The 21,264-nt window shown below is 43.7% G+C and overlaps 2 protein-coding genes across 4 annotated transcripts in view; both read right to left on the minus strand.

Moving 5' to 3' along the window:
* Positions 1-14,131: 14,131 nt before the first annotated feature.
* Positions 14,132-15,798, minus strand: LOC310876048 (C1q-related factor-like; the record flags this gene model as incomplete). Its single annotated transcript, XM_083789495.1, has 3 exons — positions 15,505-15,798; positions 14,790-14,900; positions 14,132-14,436 (listed from the first exon to the last, which is right to left on the minus strand). Exons 1-3 carry the CDS (start codon positions 15,737-15,739, stop codon positions 14,132-14,134), a joined length of 651 nt encoding a protein of 216 aa, XP_083645621.1. The 5' UTR covers positions 15,740-15,798.
* Positions 15,799-18,302: 2,504 nt separating this feature from the next.
* The window catches only part of casq1b (calsequestrin 1b), a 45,167-nt gene continuing 42,205 nt past the window's right edge, over positions 18,303-21,264 (minus strand). For all 3 annotated transcript variants that reach the window (XM_083788745.1, XM_083788744.1, XM_083788743.1), the window contains 7 exons: positions 20,889-20,962; positions 20,638-20,768; positions 20,515-20,560; positions 20,363-20,417; positions 20,150-20,250; positions 19,693-19,767; positions 18,303-19,450 (listed from right to left, as the gene is read on the minus strand). In XM_083788745.1, coding sequence (XP_083644871.1) covers positions 19,160-19,450; positions 19,693-19,767; positions 20,150-20,250; positions 20,363-20,417; positions 20,515-20,560; positions 20,638-20,768; positions 20,889-20,962 — 773 coding nt within the window. In that variant the 3' untranslated portion in view covers positions 18,303-19,159. The remainder of the gene's footprint in view (positions 19,451-19,692; positions 19,768-20,149; positions 20,251-20,362; positions 20,418-20,514; positions 20,561-20,637; positions 20,769-20,888; positions 20,963-21,264) is intronic.

The raw sequence follows: 21,264 nt of genomic DNA on the forward strand, positions 1-21,264 counted from the left end.
CTTCCAAGACAGGCAAAGTCTGTGCACTGTATCAGTGCTACTATAATAGAACACTAGAGGTTCTAAGCCGAAGAAATAACAGAGAGAACTAAAAGAACCTTTAAAGAACCAATACAGGGGCTGAACAGGTTCCTAGCAGAAGTTTTATGTCCATGAAACGGACAACAACAGGGAATCAGGAAAATATTAAAGTAGCAGTTCAACCAAAAATGACTTATTTTAGCTCAATTTATTACACAGCCGCTTTTTAATTCATGGAGATTGTTTTGTTTTTGTCAAATTCCTAAGCCAATAATTTGATGACCGGCGGACTCAGAAAAGTCTCCATTGCCTGGCGGTTATCAAATTATTGGCTTAGGAATGCGACAAAAAATAAATAAAAAAAGAATCAATTGACAAAAAGTAATTTTGGGAGTGAACTATCCCTTGAAGAAATTGAGTCCTTGTCAAGGCCTCAAACGAAGTAAGAACCACTGCTGTATTTCATTACCCTATATGTATTTGAATCCCATGACCGAGTTTGATAAGTGAAAGCCACTGAACGAGTTACAGCCATTTTCGTCTCCCCAGATGCTCATGTCTTCGTCAATAACAATAAATACAGTGTCTCCTTTTTCCAAATGCAGGATCACAGAATTGCCACCATGGTCAATATAGTCGGCAGCGCTGTTGTGGTGAGGGGTGGCGACCATTTCCCTCCCCTCAACACTGTGGCCAGAGTTGACCACACGGTCACCGTTCTTGAAAAGTGACAGCCCAGTGAGGGGGGACTTCCTGCTTTGACTGTGAAACATGAACGTAAAGAAGTACGCGCCACTTTCAGGTGCTGTAAAGATACCTGTTGAATGAAACACATTGCCTTTACAATTTAGGCATTAATCCAGAGCTACTTACAGTAAGCAAGAACAATATGGTAATACTAGTAACAGTAGAATGAAGAGGTGGGTTTTCTGTCTTGTTGAGTTTTCGGTCTTCCTCAACAGCTGTTGAGGTATTGTGAAATGGCGTTGTCCCAGTGACAACTATAGGGTCAGTGTGACTCTTAAAAGCAAACTTCAACCATTTTGTTTTTGCAGAACAAGATAAGCAAAAGTCATTCAACCTCGATTGAGGCATTGTGCCACAGTTCCTATACCAAACAGCTCCCAGAATTAACTGTGGTAAATAAAAGTAGCCAGAGACACTCTGGAATTTAGGTTGAAGTTGGCACAGTTGATCTATAGGGGTGAAGCAATTCAACATAATTATAATAAAATAATAAAACGGAAAATGAATCTGATGTAATTTTAAGTGTCTTGGTGCGAAGCTTGTCTTTTGTTCCCCAAAATGAAGTTGTGATTTGTTCTGATGGGTAAATATGTGAAAGTATAAAAAAGATTGACAGATTAATCAGTGATGAAAATAAATGATGGTTAAGGGTTGATTTTGTCGTATAAAACTGTTATTTGTTGTTACAGCTTATTTTGTAAAATCAGGCATTACGACAGCATCACGAAGGCCTACCAAAATCAACTGTAGATTTAGTCGACTATAATCTTATGATATTTACTCGACTAAAACTAGACTAAAACGAAAACCTTTCAATTGACTTAAATAAATATGATAAAATTGTATTCAAAAATTGTTGTCAAAATCAACATTGCCTTTTACCTTCATTGTAGACGTTGTCAACATTGGCAAAGACTTTTTTAAAGATGAGAACGGTGTCGGCTGGGTGTGGCACATTGTCTCCCAACGCACTGGTAGGGTTAACGGCACTAAAGAGAGCTGTTTAATGAGAGAGAAAACATTCACCTCAGTATGTTTTACTTCGACAAAACGAAATGTTCTGTTCAAATATGTTTTTTTTAGATTATGTGCAGATATACCGTGCATGTGCATAATAACCTGTGTACTAAAGCTATTGATGCACAGCAGCAATTAATAGCTCTTTAGCTACTTCCGGGCAAGGTATATGAAAAAGAAGGTATAAGTAAGGACACCAAAGTCATTTTCACTGATGAGAGCCCACTCAGCCCAGTGACAAGCTCGTAAACAAACACTTGTTCTGAATGACTGTGACCTTTGTAAAGAGAAAACAGAAGACGTGTAACACATTAGGCTATTGTCTGCTGTGTTGCTTTTCGATGTGTAAACTGTGTAATTCTATAGAGGTAGTTCTGGTCAAACACTGCTATACCAGTGGGTCTCAAAGTGTCCTTGAAGCGTCCTTCGAAAGCCTAGTTCATATTTATTTTGTCTAGCCTGCAGTAGTTGTAGGCTAGAGGCACTTCCACGTTGGCCACAGATGCGGGGCGTGGTTATAAGCACAGCCCGTGTAGGATTTAGAATGTTGTGTCCTTGAGTGGGATCCAAATGTAACTTTGAGAGTGTACAAATGGAAACTTAATAACTAGTATCATCGGTAACACATGTGAAGGAAGTCGGAAGAGGCCCAGCCCAGCCAGAAGTAGGAAGAGTTATTTCCAAAATGGCATATGTGCATTAGCAGATTCTAAATTGACCCTTAACAGTCTGTAACTCTGACAGTATACAAATGGACCGGTTATTTTCCCCCTATCCAATATAAAGAAAAATCACACCCGTGTGAAGTGAGTGGTCTCTGTTTCAAAAGTCTGTATGATCCGGTCGGGAGCAGATGATATTGTTACGTCATGTTGTAGTATTGTTTTGTAGTCATCAGGCAGGAAAAAGCAAACTGGAATGGTGCCCAGGATAATATTTTGCTACTACTCCTTTATGAAAACAAAAACAAATCATAACTAAGCTTCTGCCTGATGAAATAGAAAATGTATGGATGAAATGTCCATCTTCATACCAGTTTTGATATGCATAATTTGCACATGAGAAGAATCGTAAAAACAACTTTAAACGCTATGTAAGTTTTGTACATCTGTATTTAAACTGTATGCTGTATAAGTATTGTTTTGTACCATTTGATAAAACTACATACGGTACATATTCTTTGGTGGCATTTGATCTGTATTCTGGATTGTACTAAGCTTAGCTTAGCCTATACAGTAGTAGGTTTAACAAGAACATCTTGCTCAAGAAGCCACATACTGTACCTCTTGGCTTCACTTCCTTCAGCTTGGCTTCCAGAGTCTCCACTTTGTTCATCGTGGTGAAAAACTCTTGCAGATTCTCACGTATAGACTTTGACCATGCCGCAGTTTTGTCGGGCTCCCCTGGGGTTTCTTTTGCGCCCACTCCCACCAGTGCTAGTCCACAAGACAGCAACGCAATTTGATAAATGGGAATACTCATCTTCTGGGCCGAATTGAAGACCATTTGATCAGTTGGGCTGGGGATTTACACAAGCTCTCTTCTATAGTTCTGAGTTGGTGAATATTTAGTCAACAGTGCAGCTTGTTGTTGACTCCTCCTGATTTCTCCTCTCTGGGCGGATCAATAACTCTTATCTCTGCTGTAATACTGCTGTTCTGATCCAGGGATGGTTTTAGTCCTGCGTATTAAGCCCATTAAGACCTGCAGGCCGATTCTATAAAATGCTTCTAAATCAGTAGTTCTCAAATCTTTCCGTGCCATGGAGAACCCCAAAATACCTCCCCATCTGAAAATGTTTTGTGCCAGGGTCCCATGCAGGCTCATCTCCAGGGTGGAATGACTGAGGAGGCAGTTGAAAATGGCAAGGGGTCACACATCACACATGTGGCGAATTGAAGTGAAACTTGATTCAGAGGATCATTGGGCATTTCGATATCAAATATACAAATCCTAGTATGTGTCATTTGTGTCCCCATGACATAATACAGCTTACCATTAAAGCCTTAGAACACAATGATTTGTACCTCAGGGTGAAATAATAAATCATGTTTATTCATGTTTATTCGGCTTCAGTTACATAACTAAAAAACATCGCATGGATGCACCTGGGACGTATCCTCAGTGATGTATCCAGAGGTCTCTCAACATCATACCCCTCACTCAGGCGACCCAGCCGGGAGTGATCAAGTCCCGAATTACGTCCCAGTAGCTACCCTCAATCAGTCCCACTAGGGCAAAACCAGGGGCACACAATCCGTTGGAACTACTCCAGAACTACTCTGCCAGGGCTGGGAGGTACACTTCTGGTGCATGGAGGGACTAGGCTCTGTGGGTTGTCTCCTGTCCGGGCCCCTCCTACGTCTCACCAGGTCCACTCCTGCTCTCACCAGGCTCAGGACCTGTGCGTTGCACCAGAGTCCCAGCGCAAGACAGTTCTTTCAGGAGTGGTGGGCAATGGTTCCGCAGGGACAAGGAGCTGCGGTTCTGCTTGTTGCTTGCATGGCCCTCCCAAGGGCCTCACAGAGGGTTGTTGGGACACAGGCAAATACTGTGTCCTCCGATTACAAATACTAATCAAATTCCAACTAAATCTAAATTGTATTGTTATTATATAGTATAGTTATGTTTAGCACCAAATGTTATTAATTGCGATTAATTGCGATAAATGTCTTTGAATGCTTAAAATATTGAAATCAATGTTTGTCCCTATACTTGACTGTCCCTCCTGTCATGTCCAAAACACAGCGCATGTGTGGGTGGAAATCCGTTGATGGAGCTCATAGCTGAAGTTCAGGAGCAGGACCACACCTCCAACGCAGCTACCTCCACCTCGATCAACCATCGATCCCCCATTCGGGTCACCTCCACAGTCCACACACAGTGTATATAAAAGCCCATCCAACCCCCGGTCCTCCCCCCGTTCTCGCTTTCGTCATCCCTCCCCCCACCCGAATTCTCATCCTATACTCCCTCTAACATCTCCTTTATCAGGTGTCAGGGGGGTTCGTTGTGCCCGGGAGCATGGCGGATCCCCGAAGCCTCCCCACCTCGGCTTAAATGACCCGATGTCCGGCTGGATGGCCATGATGACCCGTCATGGGTCATCTTCGTTCTGTTCATTGTTCGTTTCCTTCAGCATTTCATGCATATTTCGTTAATAAAATGTGTTAAACGTCCTCATTTGGTGGTGTGGTCCTTGATAGTGAATATATAACTGGCACTGGCAGATGGGCCCTTCTTCACTTGGGTGAGGTATGGTCACAATGCACTCAACCAAATTAGACCCATTCGGCAAAAGAAAGACTTGAAGAGCGGAGATCTTCAAAGATAGACGTGCATAGATGGGAATTATGAAAGCCATTCCGCACTGTGATTAGCTGAGCTTTGCATAACGGGTTTGCCGAGTTCGGAACAAAGAATTATAATAACAGCCGGGTCCATTTGGTTCTGGGTACAGTTCTTACAGGTATAGAGGGAGAGAGACAGAACGGGTCATATCCCGGAACGGGTATGGAGTTTATATGGACTATAGTTATATTAATAAGCATTGATCATTCATTTGAATCCGTTGTGTGGAGGGAGATCTTGTAGAGTAAGTAGGCAGACTAATGTGACCCTTCTTGATTCATGTTGTGTTCCCACATTAAATGTTGACTGACACGGATGCAGTCAAATCAATTGAATGACCACAGGAAGTGTTGCCATGGCAGTTCAAATATGATTATTTAGGGTGTGGTGTCCTCTACCTCAAGCACCTAGCAAATACAAATATACTGTAGCTGAAGATTCTGATTGAATTGGTTGGTTGGTTGGTTGGTTGGTTGGTTGATTTTATTTGCTGATATTATTACATAAAAAAGAACACAATAGCACTTTCCCGACATACAGTTATAACATTAGTGTGGCAAAAACAAAATAAAGACGATTTGGTGGAATTGTGCACTTTACAATAGGATTTGGTCCATCGCATATGTCTCATGGTAACCATGGCAGCCATCCCAAAATGGCCACTACCTGTTCTTACTTCACCAGTAACTCAGGTTGTAGACCCCCTGGGTCGGATCATGATTCCAGCTTCCACTTCCAGTATGGGGAATACAGTGGTACTACTTACAACATGCTGGAAGCTACATAAATACATATCCGGCATCCAGGGACCGAAATAAGAGTAAAAACGTTTTTAGCAGACATAATACACATTTTCCGCAATTAATCAGCCAATGATGTGGTGCTCCCAAGTGTTGGCCAGAGTGTCCACGGCCTCCTTGAAAAAACCTCAATGGCCACTCTTGCCAGTCACAGTCATTTTGACAACGTGAAACACTCCATACTGGTTAACAAGTGAGTGGCGTTCCACAAGGAAGCATACTAGGGCCTTTACTATTCCTAATATATGTAAACGACAGGACATCAGCTAGTGATTGCAAATTGTTCCTGTTCGCAGATGACTCAGCACTGCTGGTCTCGGACAGGAACGAACTGCAGGTTGAAAAGGCCCTCAGCTCTGAACTCGGTAGAATCTGCACCTGGCTCGCTGATAACAAACTATCTTTACACCTGGGAAAAACGGAATCAATTATTTTTTGATCAAATAGTAATCTCATTTTTTCACAGTTTTGTTTATTCAATATTTCAGGGTATACAGTAAATCAGATAATATAACAATATATGTGACACACCCATACGGGACATACCAAAAAGATAACATGTACATAAATGACATAACCACCATTATGCAAAATATTGTGGTAGCATAAAATGAAAAATCACACCTGTGTGAACTGAGTGGTGCAACTCCCCTCTCCCCCCCCATCTCTCTCTCTCTCTCTCTCTCTCTCTCTCTCTCTCTCTCTCTCTCTCTCTCTCTCTCTCTCTCTCTCTCTCTCATTAGCAGGCAACAGTGCAGCACTGTCTCTCTCTCTCTGTTTCTGGCACAACAGCGCCTCTACTGGTTGCGAACGCAGTGAGCCACTTACTATGACAGCAAGGGCTAAATGTCTGTGTGTGTGTGTGTCACGCGTGTGTGTCACGCTGTTACACCACCCGCCCGCCACCAGAGGGCGCAGCTGTAGCACACACACACACACACACACACACACACAGGGCGCAGCTGTAACACACACACACACACACACACACACACACACACACACACAACCACACACACACGAGCTGCGCGTTTGCGCGTCTTACTTGTACTCATAGTCATACTGGTGCTCATTAACGTCACATAGTCACATAGGTGAACCAACACATATGTGAACACGGACATTGCTGTTCCTTGGAGTGGTTGGACCACTCAAAAAGAAAGTAATCTCAGCAAATGAAGGCAGATGGCTTCTTGGTTAGAGTGGGTGACAATATCATCACACGGAAAGATGAAATTATCTACCTAGGTACCTAGGCAAATCTTTCCGGTGATAAAATGGCCATCAAGGTAATCACAAAAGTCAACCAAAGAACAAGATTCCTATACAGGATCTCATCACTGGTCAACAAAAACACCTTGAAGACCCTAACAGGAGCCCTCGTACAAGGTTTCTTTGACTATGCATGCACCTCTTGGTACCACAGCACCTCAAAGGCCCTTAAAACAAGGCTCCAGACTTACCAAAACAAACTGGTCAGGCTACTGGGCCTCACCCCCTGAACCCACCTCACCCCTGCCCACTTCGACAGGCTGGGATGGCTTAGGGTTGACGTACAGCATCTTGCAATGGGTCTGGTCCACAAGATTCAATACACCACCAAGATACCCATGTACCTGTCTAAATACTTCCTTAATGTCAATGAAGTCCACAACACCAGAGGGAGTTCAACAAACCATGTGCAACCCAGATTTGGCACAAACAAGGGACTAAATTAATTTTGCTCTTATGCCACAAAAATGTGGAATGCCCTACCAACTGTCATTAAGACATGTGAATCCCTTGACTCCTTCAAAACCGCTCTCAAAGGGCACCTACGGACGGCTGCAATTCGAAACTGGACCCTGTAAAATATGAATCTCCCACCCACCCCTTTCCCCCCTCACTGTATATGTTTTTTTCTCTTTTTTTACCTCCTTTATGATGATTTTCTATTTTTGGCTATAGTGTAGTTTGTACGTCTCTAAATGTTATGATGAATTGAAAATGGTGGACCCTCTTGTCTAAATATGCTTTATGGTGTCGTCCACTCACAGCAGTTTTTGTATTGAGTTGTGCTTGAAATTTACTGTAATTGTGCAAACTGTCAATCAAATTGAAACAGACTATACTGTATAATTGTCAGGACCGAAAATGGAAAAAAATATTTGTCCCTTATATTAGAAGGCTTAATAGCCTCAGCAGATTAGCTGGCAACTAGATATCGTAGTTTAATCATAGACAAACGTTAGTTTTAATACTAGATTTAGGATATATATATACTGCTCTAAACTGTGAAATCAATAGCCGACTAAAATGTTTCATTAAAAAAATTGATTGATTGATTGATTGATTGATTGAATAGTTTATTAGACAGAAATGTGAAAACAGCAACAGAGTACAGTCAAACACTTAGTCCAAACCTCTTTCCATTTAGGCCCTATGCCTATGCAATCAATTCACATCATAGCATTCCCGAGCTGATGTGTTTTTAACCTGTTACATGTACTGTTCTTATTGGTTTTACTCTTATTTTACTTGTTTTCTAATAAAGTTGTCTTTTTCTCCCCTGGCCACCACACATGTAAAGCGTCTTTGGGTATTAGAAAAGAGCTATATAAGTCCCAGGTATTATTATTATTAGTATTATATGACATGAAGAATAACAACAAAATGCAATATCATCGCAGGTAAAAAGAAGACACTGCATGTACAGAGGGGGTGATATTCTCCCTTGGGCCTGCTGAAAAGTGGACTTTCAGGCCTGTTTTCAAAGTGCAAAGAAATAAGATTCAATATACCGTAAGCATTTTGTCAGCAAAAGTAAAGGAGTTTGGTTGCTAGATGCTTAGCTATACTTAGATTTGATATTGTAACATTGTCACGGTCCGTGACATGTTATGTTTTCTTGTGTACCTTTTATTTTGTAGTATTGTTTTGTGCCATCCTGTCTTCCCCTGTAGTTCTGTACCTGCCTTGTCTATAACCTGTGTTGTGATCAGTCTTTGTTTTCCACCTGTGTCCTCTTAGTCCCCCAGCCAATCCCTGTCTTGATTTTGAGTTTTGTTCACCTGTGTCTAGTTATCCCATGTCTATAAGTATGCCCTTGTGTTTTCAGTTCTTTGTTGGTTCGTAAATTGTTGTCAGTGTATTCTAGCTCCTTGTGGTTCCTTGTATATTTCCTAGTCCCAGTGTTTTTCCTTGCTCCTAGTTATCCCTAGTTTCCTCGTGTTTCCTGTGTTTTGTTCCTGTACCTGGTTTTTGGTTAATAAACCACCGTGCACTCGACCTGCCTTGTGTCTGCCTCATCCTCTGCCATTGTCCTGCGCTTGGGTCCTACACACCTCTGACTCTGATCGTGACAGTACGAACCAACCACGATGGACCCAGCGGACAATGCAGAGGTGGACGATTTTTCCAAACTGCTGCTCTCCATGAGTTCCATAATGGAAGACTGCCTTCGTCCGTCCACCAGTGCAGAGAAGAAGATCGAGTCTGTGAAACAGGTTCTCCGCGTGGCCTACTCCAGGCCCGACCTAGCAGGCAAGCTGGATGGGGTTATTAAGGGGTTGTGGGCTGCCATAGGCAATGTGCCTGCTAGCCTTCGGGCTGCTAGCCTCCGACCTGCTTCACCACCTGCTCTCCAGCCTGCTAGCCCTCAATCTGCTTGCCTGTCTGCTCACCATCCCAGCTTGCCCTTTACCTGGAAGAACTTTGGGGTGACCAGGGAGGTGTTTTTTGAAGACGGTGAGTTCCTTGAGCAACTTGCTCAATATTGGAGGAGGGACCGTGAATTTGCAAAGTATTTTGCGTTTTTTCGGTGGGAGAGTCGTGGTGCCCCTCAGCCTCAGTGGGCACCTGGTTCGATTTCTCCAACCTCCTCTACACTTCCTGCCACCCACGAGCCTCTGCTGCCCAGCGCCCACGAGCCTCTGCTGCCCAGCGCCTACGAGCCTCTGCTGCCCAGCGCCCACGAGCCTCTGCTGCCCAGCGCCCACGAGCCTCTGCTGCCCAGCGCCCACGAGCCTCTGCTGCCCAGCGCCCACGAGCCTCTGCTGCCCAGCGCCCACGAGCCTCTGCTGCCCAGCGCCTACGAGCCTCTGCTGCCCAGCATCCAGGAGCCCCAGCTGACCAGCCACTTTGAGTGTCCACCGGCAAGCGATACTGAGTCCTCGCTGTCTAGCGACTCCAAGTCTCAGCTGCTGTCCGGTGAGGCCAAGACTCCACTGCTGCCCAGCGTGACTCCGCCCCCAGCCCTGCCTGGTACCTTATCAGCCTTCTGTACCACTATCCGGCCGGACCCCCTGTCGGCTGCCCACGACGACGTCCTGCCGGACCCCCCGTCGGCCGTCCCCGCCGACATCCTGCCGAACCCCCCGTCGGCTGCCCACACCGACGTCCTGCCGGACCCCCCGTCGGCTGCCCACGACGACGTCCTGTCGGACCCCCCGTCGGCCGTCCCCGCCGACGTCCTGCCGGACCCCCCGTCGGCTGCCCACGCCAACGTCCTGCCGGACCCCCCGTCGGCTGCCCACGCCAACGTCCTGCCGGACCCCCCGTCGGCTGCCCACGCCAACGTCCTGCCGGACCCCCCGTCGGCTGCCCACGCCGACGTCCTGCCGGACCCCCCGTCGGCTGGCCCCGCCGACGTCCTGCCGGACCCCCCGTCGGCTGGCCCCGCCGACGTCCTGCCGGACCCCCCGTCGGCTGCCCACGCCAACGTCCTGCCGGACCCCCCGTCGGCTGGCCCCGCCGACGTCCTGCCGGACCCCCCGTCGGCTGCCCACGCCAACGTCCTGCCGGACCCCCCGTCGGCTGCCCACGCCAACGTCCTGCCGGACCCCCCGTCGGCTGGCCCCGCCGACGTCCTGCCGGACCCCCCGTCGGCTGCCCACGCCAACGTCCTGCCGGACCCCCCGTCGGCTGCCCACGCCAACGTCCTGCCGGACCCCCCGTCGGCTGGCCCCGCCGACGTCCTGCCGGACCCCCCGTCGGCTGCCCACGCCAACGTCCTGCCGGACCCCCCGTCGGCCGTCCCCGCCGACGTCCTGCCGGACCCCCCGTCGGCCGTCCCCGCCGACATCCTGCCGGACCCCCCGTCGGCCGTCCCCGCCGACATCCTGCCGGACCCCCCGTCGGCTGGCCCCGCCGACGTGCCACCTGACCCCCGCTCCTCGCTTCTAGTGACTGTGTCTCCTTGTCCCCAGGTTCCCCTGTCTCCATGCCCTTCTACTCCAGTTTCCCAGCGTAGCTCCCTTTCTCCGTCTGCCAGCCCCTTTGTCCCCCATGTCTCAGGCCCTCAGTTTCCCCAGGCTATGTCCAGTCCCCAGCCCCCTCTGTTCCACTCTGTCCCACCTACCAGCCCGTTAGTCCTTCTCCCTGTCTGTCTGTCCGCCTGTCTGTCTGTATGCTTGTCTGCTAGTGTGAATGCCTGTCTGTTTGTCTGTCTTTCGACCCCCCAGTCCTCCTGTCGCCCTTCTGACCCCTTTACCCGCCTATTGTGTCAAACATCATGTCTGTCTGCCTGCCTGATTGTCTGTCCCTCGGTTTGTCCCACCTGTTGTCTGTGTGCTTGTCTGTGTGTTTGCCCGCCTGCCTGTCTGTGTGATTCCTTGTGTAGTTGTTTCTGTGTTTTGACCGTTTTTTTGCCCTGCCCAGTCCATGCCAGTAGGTGTTTAGTCCTGTGCCCCAGTTTATTTTTCTAGCCCCTGGTCCCATGGCCCAGTGCCCCTCCTTCCAGACCCCCACCACCCACCCTGCTCGATGTTTAGGGATGTTTAGGGATGTCTGGAAGCCATCCCTTGAGGGGGAGGCACTGTCACGGTCCGTGACATGTTATGTTTTCTTGTGTACCTTTTATTTTGTAGTATTGTTTTGTGCCATCCTGTCTTCCCCTGTAGTTCTGTACCTGCCTTGTCTATAACCTGTGTTGTGATCAGTCTTTGTTTTCCACCTGTGTCCTCTTAGTCCCCCAGCCAATCCCTGTCTTGATTTTGAGTTTTGTTCACCTGTGTCTAGTTATCCCATGTCTATAAGTATGCCCTTGTGTTTTCAGTTCTTTGTTGGTTCGTAAATTGTTGTCAGTGTATTCTAGCTCCTTGTGGTTCCTTGTATATTTCCTAGTCCCAGTGTTTTTCCTTGCTCCTAGTTATCCCTAGTTTCCTCGTGTTTCCTGTGTTTTGTTCCTGTACCTGGTTTTTGGTTAATAAACCACCGTGCACTCGACCTGCCTTGTGTCTGCCTCATCCTCTGCCATTGTCCTGCGCTTGGGTCCTACACACCTCTGACTCTGATCGTGACAAACATGATCTAAAATGGCTCTTATCCTTATAGAGCTATGCCTGTACCCTATAGACATTGTAATAATAGACAATTGTAATAATATTACCAGTACTCCACTGTACTGTAATATTGTACTGATTCCTGATTTTCTTTTTTAATACATTTAACTACAACAAAAGTCATATCATTTGAGATTTCCTGAACAGAGTTTGGTCTCCTTGGCTTATGTTCAATCATAGCCTATAGTTAGATGCCTTTAGCAGCTAAATGCCCAACGTGGCACTTGATTAGTTTCTTTTAGAAGCTTGCTTTGCTAGATGACGGTTGTTTTTCTCAGCTTACTGCCTGACTTGCAAAAAACAAAAACTGCCAAATTAAAAGATCAGGAAACAATGGGTTATAGGTCTTTAATTTCCCTGAAATGTTCATCTAACACTGTCAAAAGGATTCAAATATGTTTATTTCAACATTTGTCCACCGAGCTCTCATTTGACTTCAACCACATTCAATCGGCTCATCAATATGTTGTGCAAACAGCTTCAAAAACATTCAAATGATTTCAAAATAATACATTCTCAGCTTATCGAGTGAGACTATTGGAAGACGTGAAAATACTGTATGAAAAACAAAACACACAAAGTGAGATGTGAAATGTTTTTACAATGTCCTTTATATCAAAAGAGGAATTGATTTGTTACAATGCACAATGTATGTGAAAGATTTTATGTTATTTCTTGATGCTTTTATATGATGCTATACTAAAGTACAATGAGTAGAGAGAGAGAAAAACATGTTTAGGATGTACAATGAAATAAAGTAGAACATATGCTGCAGTATAGTGGAATAGGCTGTTGCATTAGAAGAGAGGAGAAAAATGAAGGCTAAATTTGTATTATAATTTCAACCAGGACTTTGACAATGTCTACACAAAAACAAGAAGAGTAAACACAAGAAGAGAGAAAAACAAACAAACAAACAAACATGTTTAAATATTATTTTAACTTGACAGGGTCCATTCACGTTAATTTAGGCCAGTTAACAACAGTGAGGACTTTACTGTGTATGCATGCTTATCATTTCAGAAATCATACACAAATACGCACTTTGCAGCTGTAACCCAGGACATTCATATTGCTTCCAACAGTGGGCTGAGACATTGTGAAATACTTACTTTGTGTTGCACGGTTGAAGTTCAAATCTAAATTCTCATGACAATATAGTTCTCTATCTTTTTTTAAATGTAAGACGTCAAACATTGATTATTTTATGAGCAATAAGGGGTAGGACTATAGATAGGCTACATTTTAAATGTCATCCTATACTATGCCCTTCGCACACTGTCTAGAGTAATTAATTTGTTTGTTTATTTTATGTATTCTTAGTTTTTAAACAGTGTCTCAAATAAACAAATCGATACAAAATGTACTTCAGTAAAAGTACAAAAGTATTGGTATCAAAATGTACATAAAGTGCCAAAAGTAGAATATATAAATGTAGTGGAGTAAAAGTACAATATTTGGATCTGAGATGCAGTGGAGTAGAAGTAAAAGTACTGGAAATTGGTAAAGTACAAATATCTCTGAATTGTACTTAAGTACAGTAGCCTACTTAAAAAATGTAGGGTACTTAGTTGCTTTCCACCACTGGTGCTATTTGGAAAATAATTTAGTGCAAAGTTACATTCTGGGACCTTAACCTTAATTATTTTGTTAAATGTCATCTATTTGTGTTAACCTTTTTTGCTTAGATGATTATGAAAAACTTGAATTATATGTTTATAGGAAAGGTATTTTTTAAGTAAGGCTTGCGGGGAAAAGACAGAATGTTCTGTATGTTTGAAATAGAGCTTGAAAAATATAAATTCTATTTTATTTTGTACTGTACACCTTGATGCAACGATTAATATGTTGTGTCCTGTGAGTCCATGTCCAAGTCTAATCATACTTAGGGATATGAGGTTGTAGTAAGAAGCCGGTGAAGGTGTTGACATAATCCTCGTCCTTAATGCACATCTCTTGTTTTATGACCACTGTCACCTGGTCACCCGCGACCAGGTCCAAGATGACGGCGTTGCCGGCGCTGTCACCGTAGTCGCCCCCGGCGACCTGCTCGATGCTCTTCACCTTCTGATCGCCGTTGAGGCGAAGCTCGAGGCCAGTGAGGGGGCCGAACTTCCGGTTCTTCGTGTGAAAGAAGAACGTGAAGTAGTACAAGCCTGGCGTGTCCACCAAGAAGATGCCTGTTGATGATGAACACATTGTTAATAAGGTCTATTCATACTTTTAGGTGATAAGGTGACCACCGAAAACAAGATATTGGGGTAGATACTGAAGAAAGTACAAAAAGAAAATCTAAATTGTGATGATACTTAGTTACTTTCCACCACTGGAAATGTTCCTTTTCCAGTAAAATAATTATGTTGTTTGTTCGCAGTTTGTTTTGATGGCTGAGAAAAACATTAAATGACGTCAGAGCCAATGAAATGACCTGTGTCTTCATAGTCAGAGCCAATGAAATGACCTGTGTCTGTATCGCAGTCAGAGCCAATGCAATTACCTGTGTCTGTATCGCAGTCAGAGCCAATGCAATTACCTGTGTCTGTATCGTAATCAGAGCCAATGTTGGTGAAAACGGTCTTGTACTGGAGCGTGGCATCATTATCGCCGGCTATGGTAGGCGTAGGGTCGGTCACACTAAATGCAACTGTTGAGAAAGTAAACATTCACGTCACGTTGCTGTTAATTTTAAATAATGTTAAACACAATCATGGTAATATCTCTTTGCCATGGTGTATTGAAAAAGTGTGGATAAAATGTTTCATTATAACATAACGCGCCACTGTAAATATATTGTATATATATTTTGTTAATTAATCACACTTCTTTGCAACGTGTTCTAATTGCATTTCCACTACTTCGTACCACTTTACACATACTATATACTATAGTAACACAATGCTTGCAAGGAGAATGCCAGAATAATAAGTATACCCAAGGAGGTCACTACTCCTTGGGTATAGACTACTTATTATTATGGCATTCTCCGACGTCTTGACAAGACGTTAGACAAGACATCTCTGACGACAGGTGCAAACGCAAACCTCATATGTCCAAAACTGTTACTTTTCGAGGATTCAAATTCAAAAATAGCAAAAGTAGCACATCGACAAGCTCGGAACCCTGTCACGGATCAGCACATTTTTATGCTTTTGTTTGAGACGCTGTAGTATGATCTATCTATGAATATGGAGATGAGAGGTTTCTGCCTGACAGCAACAAAGACCATCAGATCTGGTTTGAAACAACACCTCTTGGCTTGGTCAACTTCTCCACGAGTTCTTCCAGAGTTCGCACTCTTTCCATCAGTCTGAAATTCTCGTCCAGCAATTCGCCGATGGACAGCTTCCACGCCGCGTTTCTGTCCAATATTTGTTGTTTGGTTAACGGTGTATCGTCTGGGTCTGGGTCTGGGTAGCCTAAGCCTCCAGGCACCAAAGTTAGTCCACAGGACAGCAACACGATGAGATAAAATGAAGGATTCATCTTGCAATTTGGATCGAAGATAATTTGATCAGTTTCTGGGATCCGTACAAGCTCTCTGTTGCTCTTTTATATCAAGTATACAATCTGCCTCCCTGCAGATTGTTGTTGACTCCCCCTGAATTACTGAGGATCAATAGAGGCTTAGCCAGCCTGTTGTTTGACTTCTGTGTCATGTCAGATTGTACCAATCACTCTTATCTGTCATTGGACATGATTGTGGACCGCTTGTTTATGGCAGTAGGACACTTTGGAAGGCAAAGAATGATACAAAAAAGTATGCCTTAAAGTCTAAAAAAAGAAGTCTTAACAATACATAATACTGCAGGCACATGTGTTTGTGTTATCGTTAAGGATTCTGTATTGATTTTGATGTAACAGTGTGTGTGTGTGTGTGTGTGTGTGTGTGTGTGTGTGCGTGCGTGCGTACTTGTGAATTGTCACAAATATATTTAATATTTCAGGGCTTATCGCATATGCCTGCATTTCTATACAGTATTATCTTGTACTGTCTTCTATAAGATATTGCCTGTAGTGTAATAACTTGTAGTTAAGTAATAAACTTAAGTAATAAATTGACTCAAGTACTGTTACTACTGTAGTACAATTTTGAGATCTTTTTACTTTACTTTACTTTACTGAGGTATTTCCAATTTGCCGTACTTTTACTTCTACTCCACTACATCTCAGAGGCAAGTATTGTCCTTTTACTCCACTACAATTATTTGAAAACTTTAGTTACTAGTTACTTTGTAGATTTTGATCTACAAAGTATACTGTTCTATTTATAGTGACTCATAGGAATAGACTATGTGACAACCGGGTATAGGCTGGTGACCACAGAGAGTCACGTGACAGCCGGAATGTAGACGGCACCACGGGAGCAGTATGGATTTGGCTCCCCAGGCTGTGTCTTCCGCGAGGAGGAGGCCCAACACCCCACGGTGAGGCCTTTAGGAGGGCCATTCAAGCCGCAAGTGGAGCTGGCAGCACCATCGTTGCCCTGCAGGTGGGACCATTGCAGCTCAAGAATCCGCCACTCCATGAATGAAGTGTCTGGTGCTGGGAGTCATGGTGAGAGCAGGAGTGGGTGGACCTGGTGAGATGTATAGGAGGGGCCTGGACAGGAGTAAACCCACAGAGCCTATCCATGTTTTCCCCCGCCAAGGTACTGGGGCTTCTTGTGTGTGTGCTTTGCTTCCTTCAGGCCGTGTTACATAAATATAATATATAATACATAAAACAAACTAGAAAAAGTGCCCTTCCGGGCACAGGTCTCCACCAGGTTATCCACAGATCCGTGCAGTTAGAGGTAAAAACACTTTTCGGCCAGTTATAGCGCCACCTTGAGGCTGAGTTGAAATTGTTCATGTGGCATTTCGTCCTCGGCCTAGTGGGAATGTGGGTGCACAATTTCACGGAATTCACGCGATGTGTTCATGATTTGCAGCATTTTGTTTGAAACTGAGCACTCCTGTGAACTTTGGAAGCCAATCTTAACCAATCAGGATGGAGTCTGATCAATCTGAAAGACCCGTTTCGTTGAATGGCTCTAGAGAGACTGTGTACCAATTTGCGTGATGTTTGGACAAAATCTGTAGGTGTACTGTGCAAAAACTTGTTTTGCACAAAGCGGCCTCCTGGTGGCGCTATAACAGGCCGTTCTGGAATGTTTGGGGCAGAGGTTCATGGTTGGCATCCAGGGAGTGTGTGTGCAAAATATGGCATCGACCGGGTTAACGGTGGCCGAGATTAGCTGTTCACGGACACACACACGGACGGACGGACGGACGGACGGACGGACACACAAACGGACGGACGGAGTGCAAAACATACTCTCCCCACATGCCTTCGGCCTGGTGGAGACAATAAGAAATATGCTTTATGGAATTTATTATATTGGGTAAAATATACCCAGGATTTGTGATGGTGCATGTGACAAAATGAAGGGTTAGTGTTCTAGGATTAAGGTGTTTCCACAACTCCGCAACTCTCCCCCTCCTGTTGTGTGAGACTGTCAGGGTAAGCTCATTCATTCATTCATTCATTCATTCATTCATTCATTCATTCATTCATTCATTCATTCATTCATTCATTCATTCATTCATTCATTCATTCATTCATTATTCGGATCCCCATTAGCTTCCGCTGCTGCGGTCGCGAATCTTCCTCGGGTCCACATAAAACATCACAACATACAATACAATATACATGTATAAACAACAAATGCACTAAATCTAAAGTGCAATTACATTAAAATGCCAAAGATATACAGGCGTTTTTGGGTACAGTGCCTGCTTTTAACTAATTCAGATGGCATATGAAAACAATTATAATGAAATTAATGGCATAATAATACACAACTGTATTACATTTAACTTAGCAAGTGCTTTTATTTTTATGAATTAATTTATTTTTAACATAAATAAGGCTCTTATGTGTGGGACATGTTTTTTCCACTTCTGTCCCTCATCTCAAGAATGAGTGATATATACTTCACTATATATATTGATTGATTATCTGTATCTGTATAATCACTGACAAATAAATGACATGCCACACCAAATGTTTTAAAATTTGTATTTAATTTTCCTCATTAATCCCAAATATATATTATACGATCACATATTTCTTTCTCTTTCATTTGTCTGTTCCAAGATGTTGATAATTGTACATGAATCTCATACTCTTAAGACTTACCAGTGAGCTTAAGTTTAATACATTTTTTATTTTTTTTACAAAATAATACAACAAAGGTTTCTTTTCTGTTCATCCAGTATAGAAAACATGATGTTAAAACAGTGTAAAGGAATAGATGTACTTGTAAGGGCTGGTGCTGATCTTTGAGACACGTGTCAGGTCGACAACGCAACAGGGAATCTCCATTAGCCTACCTGTTCACTTCCACCCCACGGTGAAGAGAGATAAAAACATTTAACAAATGACGTGTGACACATGTACTACGACAGCCCTTTTTTCTGCTTTGTACCCTGCTTTTGTGAAACTTTTCAGGCAGTTTCAACAGTCGTATCGGCTCACAGCAGATTGGAAACAATCGGAGCTCGTAATAATGGATCAAATATCTTATGGACATGTTTCATGGCTAGCTTATATAGTAGATAGTTATTGGTTGTTTCTTGGATCTCAGGGCGACAGTAATACGGACGTTCGCAAAAAAGTTGGAACATTCAGGGCAGTGGTGTTATTTGTTGACCTGAAACCATCTATATTCCTTTAAAAAAAATGATAGCTTCCCTTTTGGGCTGTGAGTTTTGTCCGTCAAAAAACAATACAGGAAGCATACAGGAAGTGACAGGGCCAGGCTTTTTGTCAGGATATTAGAAAACTGAAGATTGTTGCTGCACTTGATTTTTTTGCCATCATTGGCGAAAGGAAAGTAAGCCCAAAGATGTTCGTGAACATTTATTCATCATCGTCATCGTCGTCGTCGTCGTCGTCGTCATCATCGTCGTCATCGTCGTCGTCATCGTCGTCTTCATCGTCTTCATCGTCCTCATCATCATCGTCGTCTTCATCGTCGTCCTCGTCATCATCCTCATCGTCGTCATCATCATCATCGTCGTCATCATCATCAACTTCATCATCATCATCTGGGTCGATCTTCCCAGACAGAACGTCTTCGACCCACTGCTCGAGCTCATCTGCTGTGGGCATGTCGTCATCGTCATCCATTTCCAGCCACACACTGTCAGCCTGCAAGGGAATTAAGCACACCACCAATTGCTGGTTTAATTGCTGGACCTATATCAAAGTCACATTATACTGTATTAGGGCAGACAGAGGTTCTCGGGGACCTCTTTTGCAGCTGGTTTTCTGTCTAGGATATGCTAATTACTGGGTTTTTGTTGTTGTTGTTGTTGGTGGTGGTGGTGGTGGTGTTGGTGGTGGTGGTGTTATGTATTTTGTTGGGTACATTGAGAAGAATTAGCACTTACATCCTCAACGTCTACCACGCCAATCTGAGGGGAGGAGAGGTCAATGCGGAAAGTCTTCTCCCAATAGGGCACCAGCTGAAGGTGGCAAAGAGAGACATGGAAACAGGAATAAGGGGAAAGCTCGGATTGTGCATGCACACTTCATCATTGAACACATTCATTGTATTTGCAGCAACCGTTCCAGTTCAGAAGAATATATTATTGTGCAAACGAATCATAGGGAATCGAGAAACGACCACAGTGTCGCCTTTACAAAGTGCTAGAACCCTTGGGAGATTGCTCAGGTGATGCGTCACACCTACAGGTACAGTACCCAGCTCAGCTCGTAGTACTTACCCCAGTTAACCCACACCGTCAACAGTGCCCAGTTAGCACTTTACCCACTATGCCTATGCTACACAATCAATACACCATCACTATCATTATGAATTGATATACTAGTTATTTGTGTTCATACCAGGGGGAAGTTGTCAGGGTCGATCCAGATGATGCTGAGGTTGGGGTTATCTGTGTTCTCACGGGCCACTTCCTTCAAGATTTCCAGGAACTCAAAACCATCTGAGTGTAAAGTTCAAAGATTGGGTATTTTGCTAATACAATGTAATACCAATTAAAAAAAAAAAAAATCCATTAACAATAATAACGATGTTATATGATGTGATTTTTGTACCTGGGTCATCCTCCTCAGCAAAGGCAACAATGTGCTCTCCATCAATGTCATCCTCCTGAAAAGAATAAGTGTGAGGGGTGATTGACTTTCAGGTTAAACTTAATTATTCAAGTGCAACAATTGAGGATTCTTAAAGGGATTTTAAGTCTTACCCAGATCTCATACATGCTGAAAGGCTCAAGTTTTCTCAGGGTTGGCCTGGATATAAAAAAACATAAAAAGATTAAAAAATAAGGTTAATTCCTTATTACTTTGGAGTCTCCTCACTGTCTCACCTGTCATGCTCCTCAATGTAGTCAACAAGTTCTGCCTCAACGTAGGGCTTTCCTGGAATGGTTTCAGACTCCTCCATGAAAGGCTCGTAGAAGTCAACTTCATTCATCCTCAGTTTCAGTTTCTTGGCAATCTGAAATGAGAACGAGATATTTGAATGAGGTGGTCATGAAAAAAGAAAGAACTATAGTGCCCAATCCCCAAAAACCTTCAATCCCCCAAAAATGTCAGCCTCTAGACTGGATATCCATACCTTAGGGTCGAAGGTGGCGTAGAACTTGATGAAGGGATGGAACTCCTCAGCGGCATCGTCATACTCGATGAAGTCTGGATGTTGAACATACAAAGCATAATGAAACTAGTATGTAAATGTCCCATTTTATTAAAATTCTTTAAAAGTCTTTAAAAGTGTCCAGCATTTTTTTTTAAACATTCCTAAAATATGAATACCAGGGTTAAGGTGGTATAGTTAATAAAACACATTTGTGTCTTTCCAGGAGTTTTACATCTTTGTGTTGCATAAATTGGTGGCTCTTTTATTGCACTCGAGGTTCGTTCCCCACCTTAGGGGTAGCGAAAAAGCTATATGACCACCATGTGAATACGGTCAATAGCATTATGTAGTTATT

This window comes from Protomyctophum parallelum (assembly GCF_964188405.1).
Source record: "Protomyctophum parallelum genome assembly, chromosome: 18".
Classification (NCBI taxonomy): domain Eukaryota; kingdom Metazoa; phylum Chordata; class Actinopteri; order Myctophiformes; family Myctophidae; genus Protomyctophum; species Protomyctophum parallelum.